General features: G+C 33.0%; 1 protein-coding gene across 2 annotated transcripts in view; it reads right to left on the bottom strand.

Annotated features, from left to right (window-relative positions):
• The window catches only part of LOC130895999 (paired box protein Pax-6), a 92797-nt gene that overhangs the window by 74186 nt on the left and 6512 nt on the right, over nt 1-12099 (bottom strand). For both annotated transcript variants that reach the window (XM_057803715.1, XM_057803716.1), the window contains exon 2: nt 6695-6837. In XM_057803715.1, coding sequence (XP_057659698.1) covers nt 6695-6707 — 13 coding nt within the window. In that variant the 5' untranslated portion in view covers nt 6708-6837. The remainder of the gene's footprint in view (nt 1-6694; nt 6838-12099) is intronic.

Below are 12099 nucleotides of genomic sequence, written 5' to 3'. Positions count from 1 at the left end.
TGCTTAGTTTTTATTATTACGAGTATTTTGGTTTTGATATTTGCTTCCACTAAACTATAATTGGACCTCAGACCAATATTAAAAGTGACCAAGAACAACTATGTCTTTGCTACAATATGTAAACACGGCCTGAATATTTCGCTTATAGCTCTTTAATTATTTAACAAAGTTGTTTATTTCTGTCTGTCACTAAGTTAATTTATATTCATCCAATTTAATACCCTTTATTAACAACAGCAATCAAAGTAGCTTTTGATTGTGAACATACATCCTTCAAAAGTTATCATTGTTTTCAAAATAGCAAAGACAAAAATTTTCAAATCCAATTTAAATGAAATAATGATCATACCCAAATCTGAGAAACCCATGGAAGAAGTTACTTCCTATAAACTTATTATTTTACTTCCAAAACTGTTATAAAAGCTATTTAAAACCAAAATAATACCATTATTCGTAAATGCAAAATTATTTCAAAGTATTAATTCGGATCTCGGAATTTCTGGAGCGAGAACAAAGAATAACAAATCATACAAGACCTGGAGATATTCGACAATGTAAGTAAGATTTATACTAGTCTGAAATTTCGTGGTAACATGCGAAATCAAAAAATTCCTTCCCCAAAATTGTTTCCACATTCTTAACTCTTGTTTCGGTAGATCGGTGCTTCATGGTTAAGTATCAAGACGAATACTGAACAGTACATCTTATCAACATAAATTTTTCCCAAGTAGCCCTTTGGAATCGCTTCTATATACAGCCGGTTTACCTACATCAGACAATACATGATAATGCTTTCGTAGCTTAACACCAAGATATTCAAACTGTATCACAAATCTTTCAGACAAATTCCATAGGAGAGAAAAATTGGAGACTTTCTAGGAAGAAACACCTCTTGAAAATAAAACAGCTTGGCATTAAACTTTGACAAATATACTGGATAATTAGACACAAATGTCTCGATAAAAAGCTATTGATATACAAGATAATACTCAAAACTTATTGCTCCATAGTATTACAGTGCAATAACCAGTTACCAGTGAAAAGTAAAGACTTGAGTCTTATCCCAAAACCCTTCTGTGGTATCAGCTACTGAACAATGGAAAAAGCACTTAAAAAGACGGTAGGAGCGAAACCAATGATTGGAACATGGGCTGCGACAAGCAAAGACTTTTCTGGGAAACTATAACCAGAGTAGATCTACTGAATGTATTAATTGAAGTAAGAACAATCTACGAATACTAACACGAGTTCTATCTGGACACTGTCGCTTCAATAAACGCTAGACCTAGCTCTCGATGTGTGAAATACTACTATTTTTCATAAATGTCTTATGATAAAAGCTTTTAAAGAGGTGTATAAACTAGATAACAATAAAGGAAACCCATAGGATTCTACCCCACAAGTTATTTTTCTATATTTACTTATCATTTACACATTGTAACACTCAGAACCGGGTAGGTACTTATTGAATCAATTTGGTATACAAAATACATCGATAAAATAGAAAAAGGAAAATTCAAAATATCTTATAACTATGAGAAAATAAGTATTAGTTAGTATTTTCTTATATCCCATCGTACACGCTTTCTGGGAAGTGGCTCCTTGCTGTTCTCTATAACGAACTCAACGTTCAAACGTTTGTTCTTTTGAGTGTTCGCCAACACCACCCCCATAATAATAATCATACGATGCAAAATAACCCTCTACATTGAATGTTCGATTGCGAGCACGCTGCGGCCTTTAATCAACCAGCAATTACACACAAGTTTTTCTCCATTCTCTCCTTTCCCCTCCTTGTAATGAACCAGTTAATATACGCCAACCCTCCGACCTTATGCATTTTGCTTTTCTTATATGAAACCGCTTGTGGGTTTTTTAAAAGATCGCAAATTGCTCGGTTCGAGGGTCGACGCTCTAATTGTATTATCTAGACACATAGTGGAACGAGTGCTTGTTGAATAATTTGACGTTTTATCGAAAATAAAATATTTATTATTTCTTTTGTAAAAATAACCACACTTATTACGAGCAAAAAAAAACGAAATGGCTCTCTTAGTCTAACGTCGTACACTTTTGTCTGTCGTCTTTACTCGTCCATTCTTGCTCTTTGCTTTATCTCAGCGAGCTCGTGAAAATGGCGTCTCTTTGTTGACTCGGTAACCCGTAGTTCGCGACACTCCACGTTTAAATTACATTAACCTTAACATTACATGCCGAATTGAGGACGTACCGAGACGTGAAAGAGCTACGGAATGGAAGCTGTTGGCGACGATGGAAATACTACAAGGTGGCGGTGTTACCTTAACGTTAAAGTATTACCGAAAAATTGAATTAAAACATTTAGTTTAAGAATACAAGTTGTAATTCAACGTATTTACATTACATTTAACATGTTCGGTACTATGTTTTTACGTTTCAGACAAATTAAGTGTATGATGAATATTAAAATTTAGTAGAAATTATAGTACTTATATTTATTACTTATTCTTGCTAAATTGCGTTTTTTTAATTCAAATTTAATATTAGGAATAAAAAAAGATACATTTTAAGTGAGTATTTTAACTATAGAAAGCATGTTATGTCACTATATTGTCATACGAGGATTGTCCCAGAAGTATCTGAACTAAACTAGAGATGGCGGTAGTTACTTGAAAAATATCACCATATTACTAGTTTGAAGACGCCACGTTGTTTATTATTTGTTTGGCAGCCATCAACAGTAAACGTTTACATTAAATTTGTAAACATGGAAAATATTGATCATCGTTATCTGATACAATACTTTTATTTGAAAGACCTTAGCTCAATCAATATAAAAGCTGAACTAGAATCTACTTTGGGTGAGACTGCTCCTTCGTTTTTAACATTAAAATATTGGATATTAAAGTTTAAACGAGGCCGTACGACCTGCGAAGATTACCCTCTACCAGTGGTCGACCAAATGAGGTGACTACTCAAGAAATGTTGAAGAAAATCCAAAAAGCGGTACTGGATGATCGTTGATTGAAAGTGCGCGAGCTAGCAGACATAGTAGGCATTTCAAAAAGTACGGTACATTGCATATCAATAGAAAATATTTACATGAGAACCCTGTGCCCAAAATGGGTGCGGAGTTTGTTTCACAATAGAACAAAAACAATGTCGTGAAGATGTTTCCATATAGTGTTTGTTGATGTTTCACAGAAATAATGAATCGTGGATCCATCACTTCACACCCTAAACAAAAAAGGAATCATTACAATGGATTGAAAAGGAAGAACCGGCTTCAAAGCCGTTCCATCCGAAAAGGACAAACTATCAACGGCGAGTATTATGCGAACTTATTCGAACGTTTGATCGAAGAAATCTAGCAGAAACCATCGCGTTTAGCTGAGAAAAAAGTGTTGTTCCATCGAAAGAATGGACTAGCTCACACATCCGTTATCGCAAAAGCCAAAATTAATGGATTAAAGTTTGAATTGCTACCTCATGTAGCAACACTGGAAAAATTGTTAAGAGTTTATAGTTGTTATGAGTTAACACTAATAGGGGATGATTTGATTTATTCATGAAAAATTTCACATCTGAAAATATTGAGGAACCATTTGAAAATAAGTAATTGAATTTGATGCATGTGATTTGACTTCATGTCATGCTAAGCATCACGTATTTAGAACGAAATATCTCGCCTGCATTTGGAGAACTGCACATCTGGATTTCTCTACAAATTTCAGTGCAGCATACAATGAATGGGTGTAAAATGATGGTCAGTATGATGCTCAATTGTTCAATAGAGATCAGCTACCACTTACTGTAACTGATGCTATCGTTAAAGACAACATTAATATCGAATCAGATTATGCTAATATTGATGGTAAATGATTTGTCTCTATATAATATATTAGATATTAATTATTATCAATCTTTTTCACGAATAATGAGATATTAGAGCCTCAATTTAAGTTAATTAGAGCTTCGAAGGATTCTGTGTCAATTAAGGATTACAGAAACCAATATGATAGTGAACATGAGGATGAAGACTAAACAAAATAATTCCACCATTACATTTCTATTTATGCAACAGTCTAATAAAATTTATCTTAAATAGTTTATAATTTTTTACACGCCTTCTATATTCCGGACAAGTTTTTTGCTCTAGTAGATTATTGGTGATGGAATTTCGTTCTGGTTTTGTACATTATTCATTCTTCATACATTTTATTAAAATTTTCACCCCTGCCAGAAGTACCCTTCAATTTCCAGTAGGTGTAGAGGATTTATTGTGGAAACTTTCTTGACTTTCGTAATGACCACCTCAAATTGATCACTTTCTGTACGAGTAATCACTTACTGACTAGCAAAATAATGAAAAGAATAAAAAAGGTAAATTGAAAGTAATCATTTGTGAAAGCTCGCTCATAGGATTTTACATCTTTTTTTAAGGTATTTTATTCTTATATATTCTCATTTTAAATCAGAAACTTGTTTCAAAAGTTTTGGTCCGAAATGAGATTAGCTCCTGTGTATTTAAAATACTAAATTTAAATAAACAATGCTCCAATATTTAGATACGATGAACTAGCATAAAACAAAATATTTCCAATGCTTTTAAAATCTATTTTACAAATTTAGAACAAAAATTAGAGCCAGGTGCTTAGTAGCTAGTGTAATAATATATTATACACGAGTTTTTGTGAAAGTTCATAAAACAATCATCACTTCCCAAGGAAAATAATGAAAAAAATTCGCTTATATCTTGTTCTTTTTTAAAAAATTCCTCTCATTTATCATAACAAAATAAATTATGGAAATACTAAGACTTCGCGTTGTAGTGATTTTCAAAAGTTATAAAATATTGTTATAATTATAATAATAATATTTAATTAACATAAATATTGCGTTCAGGATCGCTTCAACTTCAAATTATTGCTGCTTGTGATCTGGTTAAAACTGAATCAGGTGATGCGTGTGGTCAAAAGTTAAATGAAGGATCATGGATTGTCGTTGGCACTAAACAAGTCGGAAGTTAACGGAAGAATAACTATCGATGGTACGTAAGAGCTTGTGGGAGCAGATTCGTCATCGGTAGAGCGGTGGCGAGTAAGAGGCGGTTTTGGAACGGGCAGTCAGGAAGTGTAATTTCGAATAACAATAATAGCAGAAAACTAACGAAAAAGTTTTCAAAAGTATTTATTGAGTCATCAAGAGAATATAGATAATATAGAAACCATGAAACTCAAAGAGTTATTCGATTGGTAAGTTCATTAAAATTCACTTACATTTGACAATAATTTAGATAATCGAAATTAAATTCCTAGTTCAATTGAACGATAAAAAATAACGCCCAACGTGGGGATCTTAAGCAAAAATATTTGGTTCTTCATGTGAGACTCTCTTTATAAAAAACAAGTAACTTTTTGACTAAAACCAGAATCTTCATCTAGAATTTATAATTAAAAAAAAATAATAATCAAGTCTTCCATTATAACAATTGTTAAGAAATAAATGACTAACACAGAAAGAAAATGTCGTCAAAAAAATCAAAAGAAAGAAGAAATAGCAGATACTTGAATTAGATGAGAAATGGAAAAAATTTAGTAGCTGCGATTGTCCAATAAACAAGAGCTAATAAAAAACGTAGCAACATTATTCCACATTATAAAAACAAAGAATGAAGACGTGACCAGAAAGATAGATGAAAATAATTAAAATAAGATAATAAACAACAAGAAAATAATCAAATTATGTCTACCAAAATTGACGAAATCGGTAAGAAGAAAGTAATGAAAAAATAAAAAGAATTGATGAAAACGTTAATAAGAAGAAAAGTGAAGAAATAAAAAATGAAAAAATTAATAGGAACGTGGATAAGAAAATCGAAAAAGTAAAAAGTAATGAAAATGTAAATAAGAAAATAAAAATATAGCTGGAAGACAGATAATAGAAGATAATAAAAGATTTATATAATTTAACAAAGTGAAAATAGACAATAGAGATGAAAAATCAACACAAAGAAAAAATTGTAGAAAAACGGGTCATACAAAATGGGGAAGGGAATAATCAATGAGAGATACGACGATGAAAAAATTGAATAGATATTACTACTGAAATACAAAAGAATAAGAAAATAAAAAAAACCAAAACAGACAAAAAGTCATTGCCAATATATGTAGATATGCATGATAATTTGATAGCTGATTGACTTGATTGATCCACTCTAATGTAAACGTTCTAACAAATAGTCACTGTTTTTGAAAACATTTGAAATATTAGTAAAACAACGGGCTTCAAAGAACCATATCCTAATCAGTTTACGATCAATAATCGAAAAATAAATTCACGAAACACAACAATATGTAACTTGATAAAAATGGAATGAGATTCAATAAAAACAACACTGGAGACAGAACGGGTCCTTCATACAAAAAATTTTCTCTTGATTTTCACCAAGAAGTTTTAAATATTAAGATTATGTTTGATATATATGTGATATTAGGCTAAGAAAGTTTCAGATCGAAAATTGTTGATTACACTGTAAAAGACAGCATTGTAATTTTTGTGTCAAATTCTTGAATAAAGCAAATTCAAACAGTTTTTCACTTAAATACTGATAAATTTAAAAACTCAATATTCATAAAATGATAAAAATGCAAATTACTTATTAAAAAAGAAAATCAATACACAGAATATTAGCGATAAATGATCAAATCGTTACCTTTATGTGGCATTTTCCACAGAGCTTCTGCGCAAGGTGATTCCCTTAACGAAAGCGTTTTTGCAGCGGAAATGACTGGAGAAAACCCGCCCGGAGTCGGGACGGGTCCGGAGGTGGCTCCCAGGTTGATCTCTTGGGATTACCTGAAAAAACAATGTTATAAAATTATTAAAAAATAAAAAATATTTCTACAAGTAAACTAATTTAGATATAACTTTGGTATTGAGTATTCAAATTCGATGTCTTAGTCTCGAAAAATAAACATAGATATGTTTCATTATGCTTTTTTATAGATTTAAAGCGTACATAAAAAATTAAAACTCAACAACTACACAACATTCAAAAGAATTTTTAATAACGTCAATAATTATTATCCAAAAGGGCCCATTTTTGAAAGATTTCAAGAGCATATATTTTTTCAACAAAACAAACAAAGATAAAAATTAAGGAAGCAATTGATTAACCAAATCAAATGTGCTTTAACTGCGACATATTATGTCGTAATCAACATTATTATAAGAGCATAACAATTTTTTTACCACATTACCATCTACTAAGTTGGTATTTTTAGAACCGTTGTTGATATTCCTACTGAAAACATTGCTTTCTACTACCACTACACCAACACTCGTAATTAGGTTGTCTGAAGCTTTGCTGGCCAGGTGATCGACTTCAGTTCCTTACTGAGTTCGACTCAGTACATCTGATGACTCTGACTATTCGGTATCGTTCGGCAATCAACTTTATTTCGATCTCTCTACTCATTATGTTCTGATACGACACGTAATTCTTCAAAGTATTTAGACTCAGTCATTGATTATTATCAATACCGTAGAAAACGCAAGATACAAAGATAATATTGGATCCATTAATACCTAAGTCAAAATGTGAGCTTTAGACTGTTGGTAGCAGCAACTGTCTCAGACAGATGGAACGTTCAGAGATTTTTATCGGATTTGCAGTTTAGTTCTTGATCAATCATATTGGAAATAACAAAATTATCATAATCAACGCAACTGCGACCGCGGAATCATGATCACGTACAACAAATTGCAAACTAGTTTCATTCATTTCGAGGTTGCAAACCTTTGAAAGATCAACAACATCAAATAACTAGTACTCAGATAGGGTGAACAATTAATATTATATAGGACGCCACCAGGTTTTTAACACCTTATGAATTAAATAAAAATTAAACAATCCCCGGACACGATTATCCCAATTAATATTTATTGCTAAAAACTCGAGATTTATTTATATATTAAAGATAAGTCTGGAACTTAGCTATGGAAATCCGGTATGGTTGCAGCCCTCAACTGAATTCCCAGATTGAGTTGAATTTGTAGTCTGGTGGTTGAATCCTTGAGAAGAAATTATCGAAGCATGTTAATTTTTGTAACTACATAATTATAACCGATTGGTTTCTATTGTTAAAACGCTCCATTTTCCATTTTGGTCAATTCCAATTCGACTCCGCTGATTAAATTAACTGTTAAATACATCTAGAAATTACAATCGCATCACGAATCTCTCATAATTTCCAAGGCACGATATTACCCATCGATAACACAAATAACTGTTAGATAAACAAACGACATTGTTCTTCTCTAATTCAGTTGTCTAGATGCAGTCGCTGGTAATCAGCGGTATTGCGTTAACAAAAGAATAACGCACTGGACGTTTGAAATTTGTCTTCATTTACTTACGGTGGTTACCGGCCACCCGCCGCGAACAAAAGGCTATCCTTGTCACAGATCTTTTGCTTCTCATGTTCATATATCACGGTCAACGGATGTCAGAGGAGGATTCATTTTTTTTTTCAACCGCATTGTTTTTGTTCATTGTATTTAGATATACGAGGTCTGGTTATTAAATAACGAGACTGGTTATGAAAAAGGGTTTTATTATAAAAATTATCCCACAATCGAATGCTCTCTTTCAATATAGTCCCCTCCCTTCACCACACACCTTTCCATACGTTTTTCCCATTGATCGAAGCAGTATTGGAAGTCTTCTTTGGTGAGCGCCTTAAGGAGCTCTGCTTTATCGCTTCCATCGACTCAAATCGGGTCCCTTTCAAAGCAGACCTTTTTCCAACCTTTCAAGGAAATCTGAGCAGACCCGTTGATGTAAGAGCTTTTGGTTACGAGTCAGATTTTTTGGCACCAACTTCGCACAGACTTTTGTCATGTGTCATGTGTCTTCGTTAAAATTTTTCTAACCGCTTCTTTATCGGCGTTTACAACCTCGGCAATCCTCCGGATGCTCATTCGACGATCTGCACACACAATATGGTTGATTTTCAGTGCTGTCTCGGGGCTCACTTAAGCGCTTACATCACTCAAAAACACACGTATGAAATAGAGAATTGTCCCCATAGGTATCTTGCAACAATTTATAGCACTCAGTCGTTGCTCCTGTGACAAAAACACGTTCGTTCCAAACCACAGCTGCACAAATACTATAATAAAAACGGAAATGTGTTTTGGGACGTGCACAGACAAGATATCTAGATACCCAACGTACTACTCGTTTTTCACACCATCCGTCTAGGGCGTCCTCTAGGCGCGCAGTTCCGTTATTTAATAGCCAGACCTCGTATATTGCTTATTTTAAATTTAGAAGAAGGAAAAACGACAATACTGTATTTATATATTACCAAGCAAAAGCTTATATCTACTGCAACAATTCTAAGTGTGCTTATTGCAAAAATAATTTCTTTCCATGATGTTTTTTATATAAAAAACAAACACAAGAAGGTGTCTGCCACATGAAGATGCCTGTGGATATTGATCTCGAACTGTAAATTTTAGTGTTCGGGAAAGACGTGTTTTCATAGCTGATTCCACAGGCTTGCACTTCTTTTGAGAAATGTGTCTCAATAAACTGAAATTTTGGGTGTCTGCAGGCGAACTCGGTGTTCATAAGCCACGTCTGACTTTCGAGTAGATCTTGCCAAAACTGGTCTAGGATGGATTAGGCAGCTCGGAAGAGCATTTGCCATGGTAGTAGTAGTATAGGTAGAACAGAATCATGTCGGATGTCCAATTTAGATTTGACTCACGAGTTTGTTACACTGGAACTGGAACTTATTTATAAATGAAGGATTTTTGTCCATCGGCAAAAGTTTTTCTTAGTGACGTTCTGACGCTTTCGATTTTCGTTGAAGATTTTATTCTACTTTTATAAAGCTCATTAAATGATTTCTGTTTTTCAAATGACGACTTCGTTTCTGACTGAGCTAAAAAAAACACATTCATCATTGTTTTTAACACAATGTTCAAAATATTTATGAAATTGGATAAAATTATAATGATAATTTTAGAAATTACAAACATCAATATGCGATGTACCACACTTTTTGAAATGCCTACTATGTCTGCTAGCTCGCGTACTTTCAGTTGACGATTATCCAGTACCTCTTTGTGGATTCTCTTCAACATTTTAGGAATCGTCACTTCATTTGGTCGACCACCGGTTGATGCTGATCTTCGCAGGTCATACGGCCTCGTTTAAACTCTAATACCCAATATTTTACTGTTGATAACGAAGGATAAATCTTACTCAGAGTAGAATCTAGTTCAGCTTTTATCTTGGTTGGAATAAGGCCTTTCAAATAAAAGTATTGTATCACATAACGATGAAAACGTTCAATATTGATGGCTGCCAAACAAATACTATACAGCGTGGCGTCTACAAACTTGAAAAATATGGTGTATAAAGTGAGTACTTTTCAATACAGTGGTATTTTTCAAGTAACTACAGCCATCTCTAGGTCAGGCCAAGTACTTCTGGATGCGCATTGAAAACAGAACTCCACGATAAGCAGCGTGCTTTTTTGTCTATATTGAAATGGGACTATTTTTTCCAAAAGCTCGAATTTTGACGATGAATACTGCTGTTTAATTATCTAAACTATATCCTATTTCAATAATCTATCTATTCAAATAATAGCCTCTATGATAAAACCAAATTCACATTATTTTTCTGTAACTGCGTACTCGATATACTATAGAAGTTGAAATTAAAAGCTTCTCGTTATACATATACTTGCCCGAAGCGCGCCCGTATGTAAATTACATAACGAAATATAAACATCAACATCAATCACTGTCGAACATATAAAAAATATTTATCTTCAGTAATTTACAGTTAAAAAATTATTTCCAAACTTCCATGTACCGTGTACCGTGTCATATCAATAGTAAAATAAAACCGGTCCTGACATTACCTTCCAGCACCTTTTTTCGATCTCATACAATGGCACTAGGATCACAGACATGCCGCTGAATAAGATATTCACCTTTACACTCTTGTGATAAGTGAATATTTTGACTGCGGATGACTGAATGTCAATGATTTATTGAATTCGTTTGTTTTCGTTTCATGGTTCACGTATTGTAATAAGCTTCTTGTGACCTCAGGTGATTGTCTAACTGCAAATTGCAGATTAATGTTTTTTTGTTTCTACAAATTATAATCAGTACATTTTAACAATATATACAGGGTCTTTGGTAGAAGATTGGACAAACAAAAAATAGCTTCGTTTGTAGTTAGAATCAGCATTTTTGCGATAAGGGACAAAATCAAAAAGATAATCTTTGATCATCATATACACAACGACTTCCAAATTGATTGCTATACAACATAAATACAATTATATTTATTATGTTTCTACAATTATTACAGTTTAAAGACATTAAGAGCGAACGACGATGTTTTATTTATTACATTTGAGTGAATCCTACCATGAAATATAGTTTGCCGTCTTACAGTCCCATGGTTAATGTTATACGGCACCCAAAATCCTGCCAAATTCGTTACAATGTGTCCAAATTAATTCAACTGTAGACAGATTTTTTTATAAATAAAAAATACGATAGTAAACAAATATAAAATGTCATCATTTTCTGTACGCGTCTCTTGGGACTAATGTTTACAAAAATTACACTAAATCGAGCCTTTTTAACTCTTTTGCTCCAGGTTTTGTCTGAAATTCATTGAGAAATATTCACACCTCTTCTTCTTCAGGAGCGGATTTCTATAACACTTTTATTTCTGTTGTGGTATCCTTGCTTTTAATTCTGTTCTATAATGGAGTTTTTGCTTTTGCTACTTTTCTTTCCACGTTTTTTCTGGTTTTGAAACACTTAAGTTTCCTTTTTTCCCACTTTCCATTTTTCGTTTCGTAGCATCCACTTTAGCAAAATGGAAAATTAGTAAAACACTACTGATGTAGAAAGTTGTGGCTCCAAATACATCATCGTTAATCAATGTCGAAGGTCTGGCTACCCGATAGTTGTACCAGAATGAGTTAACAACCTCCTTTGTACTTTATATTCATAATATTTGCTGGAAGGCATCTTAAACGATAATTCTAGTAGCTAGAGCCAAAATAAAATAAC

Source organism: Diorhabda carinulata, chromosome 6 (genome assembly GCF_026250575.1).
Source record: "Diorhabda carinulata isolate Delta chromosome 6, icDioCari1.1, whole genome shotgun sequence".
Taxonomy (NCBI): domain Eukaryota; kingdom Metazoa; phylum Arthropoda; class Insecta; order Coleoptera; family Chrysomelidae; genus Diorhabda; species Diorhabda carinulata.
This window is presented reverse-complemented; position numbering and strand designations above follow the sequence as displayed.